Source organism: Melospiza melodia, chromosome 3 (assembly GCF_035770615.1).
Source record: "Melospiza melodia melodia isolate bMelMel2 chromosome 3, bMelMel2.pri, whole genome shotgun sequence".
Lineage (NCBI taxonomy): Eukaryota > Metazoa > Chordata > Aves > Passeriformes > Passerellidae > Melospiza > Melospiza melodia.
This window is the reverse complement of record NC_086196.1, coordinates 51435167-51454187: the sequence shown is the minus strand read 5'-3', so window position 1 is coordinate 51454187 and position 19021 is coordinate 51435167. Positions and strand designations below refer to the sequence as shown.

Sequence of the window (19021 nt, the reverse complement as noted above, 5' to 3'; positions counted from 1 at the left end):
GAATCTTGATGTCACAGTCAGTGGATATGGAAATGGTATCAAAAATTAATATCAGGCTCTTTTATTAAAAAAAAAAGAAATTAAATCTGTAAGAGAGGAGACTGACTACAGGGGAGAACATGAACTAGCAAGAGCCTGCACATCAGCAGTTCAGTGGCTAGAATGGAAAGTAAACAGAGAGAAGTAGGCTTCAAATATAAACTTGAAATTACAGGTCTGAATCAAAGAAAGTCACTCAGTTTATAGAACTAATGTATACTAATTATAATGAACCTAAAAAGACCTGTAGTAGCAGAGGCAGGTACAGTGGGAAAGCAGAGATAAAGTTTTTTGTTCCTCGTTGAATGGCTGACAGGGTGATTGCTGGAAGATACTAGAGGGATGGACTCAAACATCAGTTTGACTTGAAAACAAATCAAAGCTCAAAAGTAGATTATCCTGTGAAAAACATTCATTTATTGCACTGAGAAGGACTTCCCAAGTCACATGCAGCCTTGTGTTTGTAAGCAAATGTATTTTCTATAATCCTGCTAATACTATTACAAAACTGTTAAACCCAGCTGTTTGTCTGGACTATGCTTTGTGAAAGGCCATTTCTACAGCCTTGTAACTTCAGCTGCATTCTAATCTCCAACCTAAATATTATGGAGCACATCAGCAAGGAAGCAGTATTTGTGGTTTGTGAAAGATGTTGCCTAGTTGCAAGAAATTACCTGAAAGAAGTCAGAGGTTGCATAGAAATTGGGAGGAGGTTCATTCAAATGTCATGGTGAAAGGAGCCAGAGGAAATGGGGGAAAATACACCCAGGACAAAAGAGAAAAAAAACTTTAGTGAATTTCAAGGTTAGTAGTCTGAAGGCAAGGAAATACATTGATTCTAGGGACCAGTGAAATGTCTTTAGCTTGGACCTATCTTAGTAGAGTAGAAACAGTACAAGATTAGCTAAGTCAAATTACTTCATCTAAGGTGTAACATAAGTGGTTGTATTTATGGCTGTCACAGTCAGATCACCATGTAATAAATTGTATCACAATAGCTCAAGTGTAAAGTGTTCCTGCACTGAAGGGGATCTGATGGTGTGAGAGACACAGAAAACAAATGAGTGGCAAGTGGAGAGAGGCACCCAAAGCAGGAGTGAGAAGGTGCACAAAATCCTGTGCTGTATTGTGGGAGTAAATTAATGACTGAGATCTCAATTTTGCCTGCCTAGATCAGAATAGCTATTAAGTCTCTTTGTGAAGTTACTCAAGAAGCATTTGCTGACAAATTAAATTTGTGACTTCATATATAGTATTTATATCCAAATATTATAGATGACTTTGTATGAGATCAGAATAAAATAGGAGAGATCTATGAGAAGGCTCAGTGCTTTCAATAAAAAAAGCAGGATTAGAAATTTAGTTCATATTAAAAAGCCCTTTTTTTGTATCCTTATTTTTTTTCCCCAAATCATTCTGTGGCATTTTTCATCCTTTTTAAATTTTAACATTTGTTTGTAGAAGGAGCATTTCCTTTTGTTCTGTGCCAACACATCTTCAGTCAGTTAAGAGTGCTTTGCTTGAAAAGGGCGAGGAAACAAAAAAGCAGCAATTTGGTGTTTTGAGCTCTAACTAAAATTAAAACAGTAACACCTCAAATATTTGCATCTAAGCTCACTGTGTTGCAGGTGGGGGAGAGTGATCTGAACAGAAAAAAAAATAATTAAGAGCTCAATTCTAAATAATCAGACAAACATCTGGTGGGTTCTTTTTTTCTTTTAACTCAGTGTAGCTTTATATTTACCAACATTTAAGAAACTTAGTATGGTATTTCATTTGACTCTTCTGTTGTTTCAAACAATCTTTTTGTTCTTTAATTGAAAAATTATGTATTAAATCTGTCCTAGGTGTTCTGTGTATTTTGTTTGCTTTTCAATGTTGTTGTTGGGTTGTTTTGGTTTTTTTCCATTTTGGATGGGGATTTTCTGTTTTCTCTTTGTATGTGTTTGTATATTGTCTCTATTGCAGCAGTGTGGGCAAATGGCTTCCAGAATCTGTTGTTTGGATGGCTAGTTACCCCATTGCCTGCAAAAATTTCTGCAAGGTTTCTCTGGCACACTGAGCATGGAATAACCAGTCTGTGATGACAACTAGTTTAAGACATTAATTCCTTGAATTAATTGTGACATGTAGGCACTTCAGTTCGTAGCTGTTGTGCTACTGGTCCTAGTAAAATCATTAATTTTTTAGAAGAAGCTCAGTTGCATTGTGGCTACTGATTAATGCATCTGTGTATAACTGTGAACATGTGTTGTACCTTCATATTTAGTGTTTGATTTCTAAAGCTTTCATGATTGTTCACAAGTTTCTTTCTTCTATTCTGTTTGATTTCCTTCGTCCGTTTTTCTCCAGGAGGTAGACCAGGTTGATCAGGTAGGATATATTTGCTGGGAACTGATCCTAGCTATGTTGGCTTAGCTCAGTTTCTCATGCTGCTTCCATATCAAAATACAATACTCAAACAGCTGGACTTGAACAGTTCATAACACTCATTCAGCAACTGGAACATGCAGTACTAAAATCCTTTTTTGACTTTGCAACTTTTACGGCATTCCATAATTTCTGCTTAACGCACTTCAATGTGGATATGAAATGACCAAAGTTCTTTTTCTTCCCTTTATTTTCTTTTTTTGTTGTTTGTGGTTCCTATTCTTTGGATTTCATCTGAGGTTGCCTGGCCTGGCATTTGTGGTCGGGAGATGGTGAGATAGATCAGTACTTGATACTGAATCACATGGTATCAACGCCAGTGAGCGCAGTATCAGTGTGGCAGTGGGCAGTAGTGAATATGCGCTTAAAAGTGCACAGATTACCAGATACTGCATCTGCTAAGCTCTTAACACTGTGTAATTTGATGCTTACACTGTGGCTTTCATTCATGTGGCTATTGGCAATTTATTAGCATTTCATGTGTTCAGTGAACATGTTAAAATTAAACATAGTAGTTACAGCAATTGCAGTATTACGTACAAACATTTTGCAAATATCTGGTATCTGAGAGATGTTTGGTGAAATGGGAAGAGGTACTGGTCTATCTTTTGGAGCCTTGTTAAGCTGCCATGCTTTATCAGAAAATTATTTCCCTGTATTATTTCTTGCTTCTTTCCACTTACAGAAACAGAAGAATATTGCTGGGGCCCTTGCCTTTTGGATGGCAAATGCATCTGAACTACTCAATTTCATAAAGCAAGACAGAGATCTTAGCCGAATTACTGTGGATGCACAAGATGTTTTGGCGCACTTGGTTCAAATGGCATTCAAGTAAGGATATCAAACTTCTGTTTCAATTACCATTTTCTTTGTTTCTCTGATTTATAGAACAACTTCACATTTCTGCCAGATTTTAGATATTGCAATAATATCCTTTGAGTATTTTTAAATACCTGAGAGGAAAACTTAAAAGAACGGCCTAGACTTACTTCTTTAGACAGATGCCCTGTTTTGTGAATAAGGATCACTGAGTTGTGCACAAGTTTTATCTCTTAGATAATCTTGTGATAGTTGAGGCAGCCAATGATAATTTTAGGGAAATTTAGTTTGTGTTGATTGCTTTCTCTTAATTTAATGTGAAATTGTGAGGTAAGTTTAGTTTTGCTGTTAGTATGTAAATACATAGGCTTAAATATTCCTGGGTCTTTAAAGTAATGAATCTTGTGCTCACTAAAGGCTTCTAAATATAATCTAATTTCATAATTCTCCTAAATAGCAATTTTCACAGTGGTTTTTTTGCATAGTTTTTTCTTTAAAAAGGAAGGACAGGTTTTGGTTTGGAGTAAAAAAATCAAGCTATACGTGTCAGCTCAGGCAATTACAGTACTGATTAAAGGAAAAATTGTATTAAATAACCAAATGGGAAGGGGAAACCCTCAGAGGAAAGTGTTCTTGAATAAAGATAACAGTATTGGCTAAGCACAACATTAATCAAAATAAAAGCTTAATTTTTGTTCATATGCAGATTTTTTCCTTCTCCCCAAGCCACTGCTGATGGAACCCAAGATTGGCCTGACAGCATCTCTTTGTGTAGCATGTGACTGTCTCTTACCAGTGTGGTGGCAATATTGCATGTAGATGCATATTGCTTGTTCCCAGACAACCTAATTATTTGTGCAACATTTCTAGGAAATTTATGGGAAAATTGGTATCTCAGCCCTTTTAAAAAGTATTATTGGGTTTCCTATAATCACATTCATAACACAGAAATTTCAGGAATCTTGTAATATGGTAGAACTCTTCTCTTTAGAATCTTTGTAATGAACACATGGAGGATTTAAAATTCACTTTTTCCCCCATTCCCTTCCAGGTACCTGGTTCATTGTCTGCAGTCAGAGCTTAATAACTACATGCCAGCATTCCTGGATGATCCAGAGGAAAATAATCCTCAGAGGCCTAAAATAGGTTAGACTGCTTGATCTCTACTGAATTTGGTCCCTTAAACCTGTATCCTCCTTGTGCCAGGGTTTCTGAAAGCAGATGCTGTGCTGCAGAGGCAGTCTGGCAATGCTGAGTGCATAGGAAGGATTGCTTCCCTCTCTCCCTCCTGCCAGCTGCACTGCTGCTGACTCAGCAGCTAACTGTGCAACTGGATACCTTTCAAGCAACAACACACTGTTCAATCACATTCATCCTGATGTTTACTAGGATGTCTCCATAATTTTCATTGGGGTTGTTTTCTGTTTGGGTGGCACCTGTCCTGTGCTGTTGCACAGACTTACTCTGTCCTACGTGCAGGACTTGACAGTTGCCTTTGACCTTCATGAAATCCCTGTCAGCCCATTTCTCCAGCCTAATGAGGCCCTCCTGAAAAATGCTGCTGCTCTTTAGTGTATCAGTATTTTGCCCCCTCTTGGTATCATCTGTGAACTTGCTGTGAATGTGCTCCATCACATTGCTCAGATCAGTAATTGAAGGTATTAATTAAACAGTATCAGTCTCCCCTCAAAACATGAGGGAAGCCACTAATCTGTGATTGCCAGCTGGACATTGCAAATGCACCGAGTCCTATTGTCCAGCCATGTGTTGCCATCAGTTTATCCAGTCCTCACCTTGGCAGTTTCCTCCCATAACTGTAGAGATGTTATGGGAGAACCTGATGAAGAGCCTCCCAGCTACTAAGGTCAGGCTGGCTGGCCATGCAGCTTCCTGCCAGGCTTCCCTGCTGTGATACTTGAAACATGATGCTTGCCACCAGAGCACCCTGCTCAGTGTGTTCTGTATCACCCTGCGTTTGTAATCCGTGCTCAGTGACTCTGCTCAGGCTTCTAATGCCTCAATAATTGAAGGAAAAGTGATCTACAGAGCAATTAAACAGAGCATTCTGTTGAAGTACGAAAATTTAATAGATACTTTCTGGTACTTTAGATATCAAGCTTTCTGTTCTTGCTTTTTCTCCTGCATTGAACCTTTAAGGAAGACTGAAGAGGCACTGCTATGTTTGTAGGGCGATGTACTGTGAGAGTACTTCTGGGGGCACAAACCCAGAAAATATAGCAAACTGATATTGGAATAAAAGCTGTTTAAAAGCTGATATTGGAATAAAAGATGCTGTTTATTATTTCAGTTATTTTTGAGCTGCATTATAGATTTCTCATAACCATTATAGATATTTTTTCAGACGCAATCTGGAGTTTCAATTCTAAAAAAACTAATGGTCTCCTCAAAAGAGATTTCCAATTAAAAGTATTGCTTTAAAGAAGACCTGGAGATGTGTTGCTTCCACTGAGAAATATATGAGGGTGTTTGCTCTTGGTGATGCTATTAGAAGTCCCTCTTGCTTGTTAGGTAATATTGGGGAGTAATTGGAAAATGGGATTTTGAAGTGTTTTAAAAATCTGATGTGTGAAAAGAAGGTGCATTCTATAGTTTAACTGCATCATACAGTGCAAATAACTTCAGCTGAAATTTCTGAGTACAATTTGATACTTATAAGAAGCTATGGAATAATTAGAAGATGCATTTGAAACAGTAAAATACAAAGGTTGCACAGAAGAACAGAATATGAACTTGTTATAAAAACTAATAGAAAAATCAGTTTACTGAAGTGAGAATGTGATTTAAACATTGGGTATAGCCAGTTGTTTACTTGCATGATAAATATTTTCCCCAAGAATTTATTTTCATTTCAGGAGTTATGTTCCACCTAGAATTTGAAAGTTGTTCCATCTTTAAAATCATGGACCAGTAAGTGTATTTCTGAAAGATGTGTAATTAAATACACATAGGTTCCACCTAGCATTCACCAGCCTGACTTGAGTGTCTTTGTGTTATTGCCTAAACCAGGTGTACTCTGCAGTTTATGAACATGAGTGACTTTTTGTTTTATCTCTGTAGATGATGTGCTGCATACCTTGACTGGAGCCATGTCCCTGTTGCGACGATGCAGAGTAAATGCTGCTCTGACCATACAGCTCTTCTCCCAGCTCTTTCATTTTATCAACATGTGGCTTTTTAACAGATTAGTTACAGCCCCAGATTCAGGGTTATGTTCACATTACTGGGGAGCTATCATGCGCCAACAGCTTGGCCACATTGAAGCCTGGGCAGAAAAACAGGGTTTGGAATTGGCTGCTGATTGCCACCTGAGCAGAATAGTACAGGTGAGTGTATTTGTGATTAACGCCTCTCACATATTCATATATTCAAAGACAATATTTGCCTATGCTGTGTTCCTAGAAAATAGTATGTGGACTTGAGTGAGTCAGTCCTGGAATGCTGAGATAGCATTGAGGTAAAGACACAAAACATGTTTTCAATATCGTTAATGTTTAATTACAAGTGAAATTAATAGTGAACATGGTTGTTAAATTTTCATTTATTAGAAAGAAGACTGAGCTGTAAGACTGAGCTGTAACTATACCAAACAGAGACAGGAAGAGCAGCTGAAAAAATTTATTACAGCTTCAATATTAATTCATTTTTATTTAGTGGTTTTTTGGGGAGGCTATTGATGTTGCTTCTGTTACAGATCTGTCTTCTTGCTTTCTCTTTTCCCATATCTAAAGAGCATTTAGATATAAGGCCTAAAGTTTTATTCTGGTTTTAATTTGTCATCTGGGACTTTTTTCTCCCCTCTAGGCAACCACATTGCTTACCATGGACAAATACTCACATGCAGATGTTCCAAATATTAACAGTACTTGTTTTAAGCTGAATTCTCTGCAGCTACAAGCCTTGTTGCAGAATTATCACTGTGCTCCAGACGAACCACTCATCCCAACAGTAAGTCTCTTCTGTCACTCCAGTTTTAACGTACTGGAGATAAAAAGCCATTGGCTGTGAATAACTATCTTACCTTTGGTGGATGTACTTCACTGACTCAAGCAGGGTGTTAACAAGAATCTCTTACACTGAGTTAGAAAGGAAGGTGCCATTCCATGTTGCACATATTCAGAGGTGTCACTGTATCTTGCACCATTTGTAAGGAAATAGAGAAAGGTGCTAGAAGAGAGAACAAAGCGCCCCTAAAATCTGGTTCTGTGTAACCAGAAGGATCAAGCTTTGCTAATTTGTAGAACTAAAGGAAAGCATCAGAAACAATACACTTTTTGACATGTTGGAGGTAAATATTGAGGCATCTTGAATCCCTTCATACAAGCAGCGGATGATTGTTCTTTGATTAACGTACTGATACCTGCAACTTGTATGTATATATATATGTATAATGTTGGTTTTGGGACTGTGTTTTTTCTTGATATTTAAGATGACTGGCTATTCTAAGTTTTATCCATGGCAAAATTAAAAAGACAGCTGTGTTGCAGAATTGTAAAAAGCACTCTTTGGGTAAACTCTGATAGTTCACTGATCTCAAAAAGAAAAGAAAAAAAAGGCAGAGGTAGTCTAATATTTATGTAGCTGAATGCATTATTTGCAAAGTCCATCTTTTATGAACTTTGGATACATTTGTTTCTTAAGTCAGAAGCACTAATACAACAACTGAAAAGGTGTTGGGGGAATGGGAGGAAGGATGTGTAGCTTGGAAATGTTTTTATGTATTGGCACCAAACTAAAATGTCTTTTGCTGAAGAACATAACCCATATTACCTGTTTACACAAAAGTAGAATTCCATAGTTGCTTAGGCTTTTTTTATTATTGTTATTATTGTTAATAATAATAATAATAAATTAAAAACATGCACCACAGGTTTGGAAAATACTGAAGTAAAAATAAGAGTTTATGTCTCATTTGCTAATACAATTATCTGTGGGATTTCATAAAATAAAGCAATGCAGTGTACTGACTGTACATAGCAGAGCCAAAGAAGTTGATTTTTCTTGCAGTCTTAACATCATCTTAATGTAAGGTTTTTTAACTTCATAAAATGATTGCTTTGTAGTAATAATGTCTTTCTGCCTTCTGTCCAGGAATTGATAGAGAATGTAGTAACTGTTGCAGAAAATACGGCTGATGAACTTGCTCGCAGCGATGGCCGAGAAGTCCAGCTGGAAGAGGATCCTGACTTACAGCTACCTTTTCTCTTACCAGAAGATGGCTATTCCTGTGATGTTGTCAGAAATGTTCCAAGCGGTTTACAAGAATTTTTAGATCCGCTCTGTCAAAGAGGTTAGTTCTTTTGTTGTTTTGCAATGATCTGTGTAGCAAACACAGAATGCAGAATATATTTTAGTAAAGTGTAAGCCACTTTTTCTTTGTGTATGATTCAGTCTTTTTATTCTATGCTCTTCAAGTGTTTGCTTTTGCAAGCCATTAAAATTATTAAGGCTTTTTTAATCCTTAACCTTTCTCCCTGTCCCTTTCTTTCAGTTTGAAGGTTCTGGAGCCTGCCAAAATATTGTTGTGCCTTAGCTCCAAAACTTTTTTGATTTTTAAAACTATTGTGAATTGAATAGTTAGAACCTAATTTTTCTTTACTCATCAGCTGCTTCCATATTACATTAAAAAACCTTATGAGGTTAAAATAATTCTTTCACTGTTGATCAGTGTAAGAACTTATGGTTTGGGCATTTGTAGTCCAACAGCATTTCAAATGACAAGTAGATGATAGATCTTTTGGTTGCATGAAACTGACTTAAACCTGTGGAAGTAAAGCAGGGGGTCTGTCTGAGCATTTTCAGTAAATCAGCAAGTTATAATCTTTATTTGGTGCTCCTCAATTTTATTAGAATTTCTTAATTTTCTGCTTAAAAGCAGTTGTTTAAAAAACTTTTACAGGAATGTCAGGGTAAATAAGAGGCTGTAGCAAAGGAGGCTATTGAAAAAGCAAACTCACTCTGTACTACAGTGAACCTTTGCAATTGTTGCCTGCAGCTTAGTTTATAGAAAAGCTATATTCTTGCTTTTAAAAGAAAAGTAGGAAACTCACTGTTTTGAAAGTCCAGTTAGTAGCAGAGGGCAATTTTGAAACTAAAGGAGCTTAGTAGAATAAATTATTTAATTAGTAAGTATAATTCATTGCCATACAAATGGCTGTATATTCATTATAAGTAAGGCTTTTAAAATGCATATGTTCAAAATTTTGCTTTTTGGGTATCCCTTAAATTATGCTGAGGGGCTTTTTGGAGTGAAACAATGTAAACTGAATTGCAGAAAAATGGTCTTGATGAGGAGGAGAATATCATATATTTGAATGCAGTGATTAATAATTTCTGTGTGATGTGTGTTCTCAGTGTCCCAGATGTAGGAGAAAATGTTGGATATTTCTGAACTGCTGTGGCTTCTTTTTCAAAATTCTAGGAATTTTTCAAGTTAAAAAAAGGAAATGAAACTAAATACCTGTAAATTGCAGTGCTGCATTTGAAACCATATTGAATGCACACAGAGCTTCTCCTCTGCTAAATCTATGCTAAGACTGGTTAGCTAGACCCTCCGCAAAGTAAATTTCTGTAGCACTGTTTTAATCAGAGTTCTGGTAGTTTGTATTCTAAAAAATTATTTGGTGTTTCATGTCTCTTCTGAATCTGGTTGGTAAAAGCAATATTTTGCAGCCCTGGAGTTTTCTGTGAGCTTGCAGTGTTTTTAAATAAGTATGCTTCTGAGAAGCGGCAGCTATAGAACTGTAGGATTTTGCAGGTGATAGCATAAAATTGCTGCAAAGGCCATAATGGCATCTGAGATATAAGATTTGACACGTTAATGAACATAAAAAGGTGAATTCTATTTTATTTTAATTATTCCCTTGAGAAAATACCATGACTATATTGACATTACTTTTTCTTTTAGGCTTTTGTAGACTAATACCTCATCCACGGTCACCAGGCACATGGACAATATACTTTGAAGGTGCAGATTACGAAAGTCACCTGTCCCATGAGAATGCTGAGCTGGTAAGTATTGATTTAGTGAATAAGTACTGACTGCAATCTTGGCAAGGCATTGAGTTTTATGTGATCAGGCCCTTATTAGGAAGAATAGGATTCATTGTTAAACATGTAGTGCATCAGTGACTTGGTGCATTTAAGGAACTGTTTGGATATTTTTTGAAGTCACTGTTTTTCTAGGCTGTAGCATGATTATAATTTTCACATAAGTAAGCTTTGTCATATTCCCCCATCTGAGAATAAACAGTGAAGAAATTTCTTCTAAACACAGGCAAAATAATATATGGATGTGGCTCTATAAATAACTTACAGAACCCTAGGCTGATTTATTTATAAATTGGCAGTTACCAACCAAATATTTAATATTAAGTTCTAGTCTGATGCTTTTTCCTGAAAAAAACCCAAAAACTGTTGTTTTCCATTGTACTTACTGAAAAGAGTCTCACTTCAGTGCAAGGTAAGGGTTTTTTTCTTTTCTGTTGTAAGGGTTTGTTTGTTTGTTTTGCGGTGGGTTCTTTCTGCTTGTCTGTTTGAATATCAAAGTTACAGAACAGCTTGGTTTTGGAAAGATGGTGTCTGTATGTGAAATAATTTTTACAGCAACTAAAGCGATATAGCATCATATTTTATTAGTATTTTCAGCTTAAAAACTACTTGCATTTCTAATACTTGAACTCAGTCAGAAAGTACAAGTTTTTTAAATTACTCTCCTTGGCTTATATTTTTACTTGTCATGGGTCTTGTAGAACTTGCAGTTATGTTTCAGTATGAATACAAGCTGGTGTGCTCCAACTGACATTCTTCAGCTAATGAAGATTGTGATGACAACTTTTTGAGTTGAGGAACTGGCAATGTTAAAAGATATGTAAAAAAAAATTACCAAACATGTCTGGGGACTCCGGCTGTATTCAAGAGTATTCAGAAGTGAAATTTTTTTTAAACTTTATTTCAAAGGTTTAATTCTGCTTTTGAAATTAATTGGCTTCTTAATAATTCTGCAAAGAAAATATCATTTTCTAGATGCAGCACTAAAAATTGAGCTCTCTGTGTAGATCACCCTTTACCTTTGTAATAGGCAACCGTGGAGTCTGAAGGTCAGTTTTCGTTAAAAGGTACTACAATTTTATGGAGCAGTTACGTTTTGATTTGTGATTCATTAATAATCTCTTTACTGAATTAAAGAAGGAGGAACAATGAGTAGACCTCAGGTTTCAGCGGTGTAGTATAACACAGGTGTAGTACTTAATATGAATCCATATTAATTAAATGTTAGCTATTCTACCTTTCTACCTGTAAAATAGATACCAGATACATTATTTGCGATGTGAGACCTGCCGCTCTAACAAAGTAGTTTTGTTTGTAATGAACTATTTTGCTTAATTACTTTACTAGCCTGGCAGTGAATATGAACTTCTGAATTTTTTCTTCTTTCCCCTTCAATATTTGATAGGCTCAGCCTTTGAGAAAAGAACCTGAAATTATCACTGTAACACTAAAAAAGCAAAATGGAATGGGACTGAGCATTGTTGCTGCCAAGGTATGGAAGTCAGTTTGTTTAAGTCTTACTGAGAACAGCCTGCTGTGGAAAATGTTAATGGAAAAAGTCTGTTTCCCTTAAGTTGTTTGTGCACATTGTGTTGATCACGCTTTTATTCTGATTGGGAAATGTTTCTGTAAAATACACAGATGGAGACAATACAAGGGAAGCCATAATATGGATGTAGTTATTACAACACTTTGATTCAAACCTCTGGTACAGGTTTATTCCACTTTTTCAGAGCCGAAAGTTAGCAGTGTTATTAAACGGAATTAATAAACAGGTGTATTTAGCACTTCTGCTGAAAGTCAAGAGGTAAACACAAAGAATGTGTGTGGGTTAATTGATGAATAAACAAAACAATTCAAAGGTATACAATAAAGTTGGAATACTTTCTGCCATGAACACAACACCTTTTCTTTTGCACAGAATAGAGGTGCAAGAATGGATTCAGTTTTGTTTCTTTACAGTGGAGACCTACAGTGTAATCGCTAAAATTGTGGGTGTATGCTGTAGCTAGTATCTGTAGCTAGTAGCTAGGGTGTAGTGTAGCTTGTAGCACTACATAGTAATGTATAGAATGCACATACAGCTCCAGCCACCAGATGGAAGACTCCACTAGTTGGTTGATTTTGCTTTATTAACTGAGTCAAATAGCAGACATAATCTTTTGCATATAAAACTTGTTATAAATTATGCAACAGTGATACTGAAAAGTCTATGTTGTGGTTAGGTGGTTTACAATAGATGGAGTAAGTCTTTCCTTTTTTTCTCTTCACTGTGTAGTATGTGAAACTTCAGAATAGTGTGGTACTCTTGGCACTTAGTGCATGAGCTGAAAACATGATTGTTTTACTTTTAAGTTACCTCACATAGTTAATTGCTTCTAAACAGCACTGTTTGGTTTTTTGGTTATTTTTACAACCTTTACTCATTTCATAGTCTGTTCTTGAAATGGTAGTCTTGCATGGTATCAGCTTTTAAGAATTATTTCTGACATCTGTAAGAAATATCTGGTGTCAGGTGTATACCTCTAAACAATTAGCAATTATTGAGGAAACAGTTCAGGATCTGGAAAGTCAATTTTCCGCTCTGATTTTAGTGGAGTGGGTTAATAATCTGAGAAGCAAATACTTGTTCTTGACACTGGATTACATATGTATTGGACTTCTGACTGCCATCTACATTTCTGTTGAATGTTTCAAAATGTGCCATGGAAGTAATTTTTTTTCACTTTACTCTGTGAAATCTAATTTCTCATCTAGAGTGAAGCAGCATAGCACAGGGGGGAACATTTCCTTTTTCATTGGAGCTGGCTGGCTTCTAGATGTTGATTTAACAACTGACATTTAGCTTTCATTAGCAGTATGCAATAATGCTACTGTCAGTGCGTAAGCTTGATCTGAAAGTTTTTTACAAGTTATTTAATACATTTCATGATTTCTGACATCTGTAAAGGAATAGCTCATCAGTCATGGAAGGAACAGTTTTCATCTGCACAGTTGCAGGAAACAGTGGTTCAGGCAGTCCCATTTTATCTTACCACTGTGTGCTGCCCTAATATTGGAATTCTGATATAAAAACAGTCATGTTTTAAATTTTGCTCTGAAATAAGCAAGAAACAGATTGGTTTAGTTTTGGTGTATATACAATAGAAATTCTGTTTAATATGAAGTCATTAGAATGTTCATTGGATAGAAATGATTGTATGCATTGTTTGAAATAAGTTGCTGTAGTAGTTAAGTAGGATTATTTTCAAGAGGTTCAAAGTTGCTTACTGTGAGTAATTATCAGCGTTGCTTTTCCTGTAATAGGCTTCATTAAAAAAAAGAATAAAGAAGAATAAAAAGAATACACAAGCATTAATTTTCTCAGTCTGGTCAGGGCAGAACAGCTTACAGAACTGAGTGAGTGTGACTGAGAAGCTAGCAAGGGTTGGTGCATTTTTTCTTTCTATTCCTTAGATTGGTGATATTTGCTAGCATATATTTCTATATGTCTCAAGTAGTATATCTTTTAACAGCATAAAAGTTAAAATTCTCATTTTTAACTTCAAAAAGGTAGGAAGAAGTCCAATAGACTATTTGTTAAAATTTTGTAATCATTAACTGGATGGAATGCCTGAAATGAGAGGGAGAGGCAAGTATTAGAACAGATTCAGATTTTTCTAAACTTGCTGATAGTAAAAGGTTGGCTATTAGGTGCTCATAAAGTTGAAGAAATGAGAGCTCATACTTTGAGAAATACCTAGTTGCTGCTGCCCTGCACAGGAGCCCAGCTTGATTGCTGACCCAGTTGTGTTTAATGAACTGTTGGTTTCTACAGTGCTTCGCAAGGGGCTGTAGCAGTAGCAAGTGCAGCAGGGTCAACAGGCCCTGCTCCGACCGTGAAGGACAACCCTGACTCTGTTTAGCTTTTGTTAGGAAAGCAGTTCTTTTCCTGTGATGTATTTCCTGAATACTTGCTCTCAGTAACCTGTTGTGAGAATACCTTTGCATGTCAGTGCTGACCTGCCTTTCTTGTTACGTGTTACGGGGCTTCTCATACTAGTCATGGGCTTTGGATTGAGTTTGTTAACATGCAGCTTGATGCTATTCTAGAGATGGACAAAATGGGCAGATTCTCAGGAGATCAAAAAGAAAAATAATACCAATGGACTGTTTTTCTTTCTTCTACCCATTGCAAAAAAATGTGTGCTTTCCTTGTAAATCTCTGTTCATCTCCAAGGAAACATCTAAAATATTTGTAATCTAATGATTGAGTTTTTATTAGTTTTGAGGTTTTATTGGCTTAAAGTCTGTGCCAATTAAGAGTTTATAATGACAAAATTAGAAATCATACCTTTTATAATACCTTTACACCAAATGTTCCTAATTATCAAGTGATTGTTATGCCTTCTCTTTTGCAATCAAAAAACAAGGATTGAAGTTGAAACAAAGGTTGTACAAGCAGAGAAGGAATGCAGCTTGCATTGAAATGCTGTGCACCTGTTTATTCTTATGATAGAAGTATTACCTTGGGATACTAGGTGTTTGCAAACACATGTACATTAATATAATTAAAACCAAAATGAAACCTGAAGAGGTGAGTCAAGGAGTATAGGAAAGTGTCAGGTCTCTGGAGAACTCTCTATTGGATCATCATCCCACCTAGAGACAGGTAAAATGTTTAAGTGCATTACTTCTTTCACTTTCTAATCACAACTACTTGTATTTTATTTAATTAGAAGTTTTAAAGGCTTGCTAGGAGTGCCAGAGAGAGCAGAAATTCAGTGCATCACCTAATTCACTTCACTTTGGTGTTATCTGAGACAGGACAGTCCCTCTGAGCAAATATGTAGTAAGTACATATGCTATATGCAAGCATAGCAGAGAAAATAGGTTTACTTATGAAACAGCTGTTAACTTCCAGAGCACTGTAAACAGTGTTGTGCTTGTTTGGGTTTTGGTGGTTTTTTTTTTATAAATTGAGAAAATACCTAATAGCAATTCTTAAACTGAATGCTTTAAACCAATTTTTATTTTTATTTAAAATTAAAGTGTATAGCTTCATATGTGATCCAGAAGAACAACTTCTTGTTCTGCCCTTTGGTAGTTATTGCATGTTTTCTTACAGCAATACTCTGTAGCTTTATTAGCAATAGCTTTTGTAATGGAATATGGAAATGTAGTTGGTAGGAGTGGTCGGGCATAGGGAACGGGGAACAGTGTTGCTTTTTGAGGTTGTGTGCAGACTTTGGTTGCTCTAACCCTGAAAGATGTTTTGATGTTAAAAGCTGCCAGACTCCCAACCACATTGTGGTTAAGTTTTTATGAAATCCAGATGATTTGGAAGCTGCGTGTGCATGCAGTTTACTTTAAAAATATATCACTTTTTTGGGGGCTTTCGCATGTGACTTCTTAGCCATCTGTGGGCCAGCGCATTACTTCCTGTTTAATTTGGAGGTTTTTTGTCTTTAGTACAAAAGGGCTCCCTTTTTGTTTTTTCTAGCAGTTTTCAGAGTTTAATAAAGCCTCTCAAGTAAATGGAAGTCAGAACGGCATAACTGATTACGTAAGAGTCTGAATATTGTATTGGTTATAGCTGGTGTTGATAAATGCTACACTGTGTCATAGCATCGAGCTCCGAGTTATCTCGATGGGTATCTTGGAAAATCCAGCAGACTAGAGCTGGTGGTTGCTGTTGAGGGCTGGAAGAGAAGTGGAGAATTGTTTTTTTTCTTTCAAGGATCTGTAGTCCCGGAGATCAAAATGTGGTTTTCTGTTGTTGGAAGAACAGAATCCATGGTAAGTCCGTTCAGGTTTCTGTTGGGACTGTTTTTCTCTGAAGTTTTACTATCCCTGTACTTTTTCCTGCTCTCTTGCCTGTTTAAACCTGCCAGTAGTTATTTGTTCATGTAGCAACTATGTAATACAGCATGCAGTTAAATATAGTCAGATGTTAGTAGCTAACTTTCTAAAATCTAGAAAGAAAAAACTAATTTTTTAGCTTCTTCTTCATATGTACTTCTGAAATTTGTGGAAGTGACTATTAATATTTAAAGTTTCAGGTGTGATAACTACCATTTTACTGTGCCAGAGCATGAATAGCATGACCTGTGATCTGTTTACTTGTCATATTAGCTGGCTTTAATCCAGGTTCCTCTAAAAGTCTGTTTTCCTCTTAAAAAATCTTAGTGGAATAATTAAAATCCATGTCCCAAGCAGTGTAAGATTTTTAATACTCTCTAGACCCTTCTGAAAAGATCAGAACATTCAAATTTGTTGCAGTTAGGGCTTCTTATTGAACGTGTTCGCAGAGGAGAGGCATTTCAATTCTGTTTAGATTCCTACTGCACGAAAGAAAGGATTCCCATGTCCTGCAGGAAGTTTTGTTGATTAATCTTTGCATGCTGGTTATACTCATTAGTATATTGTGATTTACTACTTTAAAGTATGGCACACTTCTACTTCTTGTCCAGTCATCTTTTAGTAGTATCAACAGAAAAAGTTACCTTAAGATATATACAAGGACCTTAAAATGCACATGTATGTGGCCCCACTGGCACATAAATGAGAGTGTATTTTCTAGGATTTTTTAGCAGGTAGGCAGACTAAGTAGTGCTTACTGAAATAGTGTGAGAGGTGATAAGGTGTTTCTTTTCTGATAGAAGCATTTTAAAAATGAGTATGACAGTTCAGCAGTAAATACTCCAGGGAACAGACTTACTGTTGTAAAACAAATTTGTAACATCTTACCCAGAAATAATTTGCATTATTTGGCAACCTTGTTTGTTCTTAAGGATGAGTTAAATGATTCGAAATTAAATTTGCTTTAATTTCTAAACCACTGTTTGTCATTTTATATTTAGCAGTCAGTTCAAGATGTTAAATTTAAGGAGGGTTTGAGTCTACAGGAATATCAATTTTAAAATAAAATTTTTATGAAGGTTTTTCTGACAAATGTCTTGAAGGAGATCCATGTAGAAGGAACAGGTCCGAACATGATTTTAATTATTTTTTCCCAAAATTGAAAATTATGCTTATAGTTAATTATACTGGTAAAAATTACAAATGTGGATCTAACTTGTCTTTGCAAATACAGACAGTTGATGGAATTTTTTTTTTTTTTTTAGTTTCTCAGCTTTTTACAGGTTCTAGGTCTTAGGATTTCAAATATCTCAGCATTTAAAGCCTTCCTGTGACTGTGTTTTCTAAGCATTTAAGGAAATTTTAAGGAAATTTTCTGGCCTTTTCTCCCAGCATAAATTAATTGAAATGTTTCAGTAATAAGATTTAAAATTTTGTGGAGGTGCTTTTTTATTGTTTTTTTTTGTTTTTTTTTTTTTTAATGTTCAGTACTAAACTGCTAAACTAAAATACTGGTGTTGCCTTAACAGGCTTCTTAGGAGGACTTTAGGGAAAACACAGTTTATAATTCTCATTTTCAGAACAGATTTCTCAATCCCACAGAAATAAAATAGTATGTAGTTTGCCAGTTTAGTTTTCATAATGAACAAATAAGTAGCTGTGTGTTAGCAATTTGCTTGGTTTTTGTTGATTCCTAGCTTCCAGCAGAGTTTTTGCTTACATTTCAGTGCCCTGTAGATGTTGTACAAAAATTTTTTAATGCTTTTATGTGCTGTGTAAAATCTGAAGGTTACACTGTCACAGTGTGATTTTTCTTCGCAGTAGCTGTGAGACATCAGCTCTGCTGAAGTGGAGTGGGTTTTGTCTTATTTATTCTCTGGTATTTAGATTGATACTGCAAATAGGTGACCCAGACATGTATTATTGGCCTTCTGAAAGAAAGTGAGTTTTAAAATTCATGTGCCATTTCCTCATTGCACTAATACCTTGTGTGTGCAGGCAATTCTTAGCATGCCTGCCAAAATTGTAGCGCATATACACTCTAGCTAGAATTCCTGTACCAGGCTTCTTTAAATTGTGGCATTCTAATAACTTTGAAAATTCTGTTTAGATACATGTTAATACAGCTTTTCTTCTTTTTTTTTTTTTTTTTTTTTCCTATTAATGGGAAAAACTTTTGGAACTTAGTAATTTCTGTGTTGACTTTTTGCTGCATGAGTAATACTCTCAGTTGGAGTAGGAATTTAGGTGCTTAATAGTATGTGTTAGTGTACACACTGATCCAGGATTACTTTGTATCCATCTGAAACTGCAGAGCCTGCATTATGTGGAAGTTAATGCTCTGGGTTTTTTGGTTTGTAATTTATCTTTAGCTATAAAGGCAAGTGCCATTTCTTTGAAAAAGTGCAGAGATACAGGGTGGGTTTTTTCCCAAAATAAATTGCCCGGTATGTCTTGCCTGTGAAGCCTAATGCAGACATAATTAAGCTGAGCCATAGGATCAGAATTGACTTACCGAGGAAGTGCATCAGAGAACCTGCAGCACAACTTGTGGATTTGTACATAACTCTGAGTATTATTAGTGTGTCAGTGCTCATGGAGTATTTATAGCAAATATACATGAAAAAGTTAACCCTTGTCTGGTGAAATAGAGCTCAAGCAATAAATTTTCCTTGAGCTCAGTGAAAGGGTTTTCCTTTGAACAAAAAAGAGAAGTGGAATCAAACATGCTCATGTATTTAATTTCTTTTTTTGTTTTTTAATTAAATTGCTTTTAATGCATTTCTAGTATATTACATTGTTACAGCATTTATAATAATAAAGA

The 19021-nt window shown here is 35.8% G+C and overlaps 1 protein-coding gene across 23 annotated transcripts in view; it reads left to right on the top strand.

Moving 5' to 3' along the window:
• Window positions 1–19021, top strand: part of AFDN (afadin, adherens junction formation factor) — a 115487-nt gene that overhangs the window by 61644 nt on the left and 34822 nt on the right. For 15 of the 23 annotated variants that reach the window (XR_010027120.1, XM_063151743.1, XM_063151738.1 and 12 more), the window contains 8 exons: window positions 2392–2412; window positions 3155–3300; window positions 4340–4434; window positions 6367–6632; window positions 7111–7254; window positions 8398–8596; window positions 10214–10317; window positions 11762–11848. Coding sequence is in view for 22 of the 23 variants with exons in the window: in XM_063151743.1 (XP_063007813.1) it covers window positions 2392–2412; window positions 3155–3300; window positions 4340–4434; window positions 6367–6632; window positions 7111–7254; window positions 8398–8596; window positions 10214–10317; window positions 11762–11848 (1062 nt within the window). In the remaining variant the exon portion in view is untranslated. The remainder of the gene's footprint in view (window positions 1–2391; window positions 2413–3154; window positions 3301–4339; window positions 4435–6366; window positions 6633–7110; window positions 7255–8397; window positions 8597–10213; window positions 10318–11761; window positions 11849–19021) is intronic. The other 8 variants (XM_063151749.1, XM_063151735.1, XM_063151741.1 and 5 more) reach the window with 1 other exon arrangement.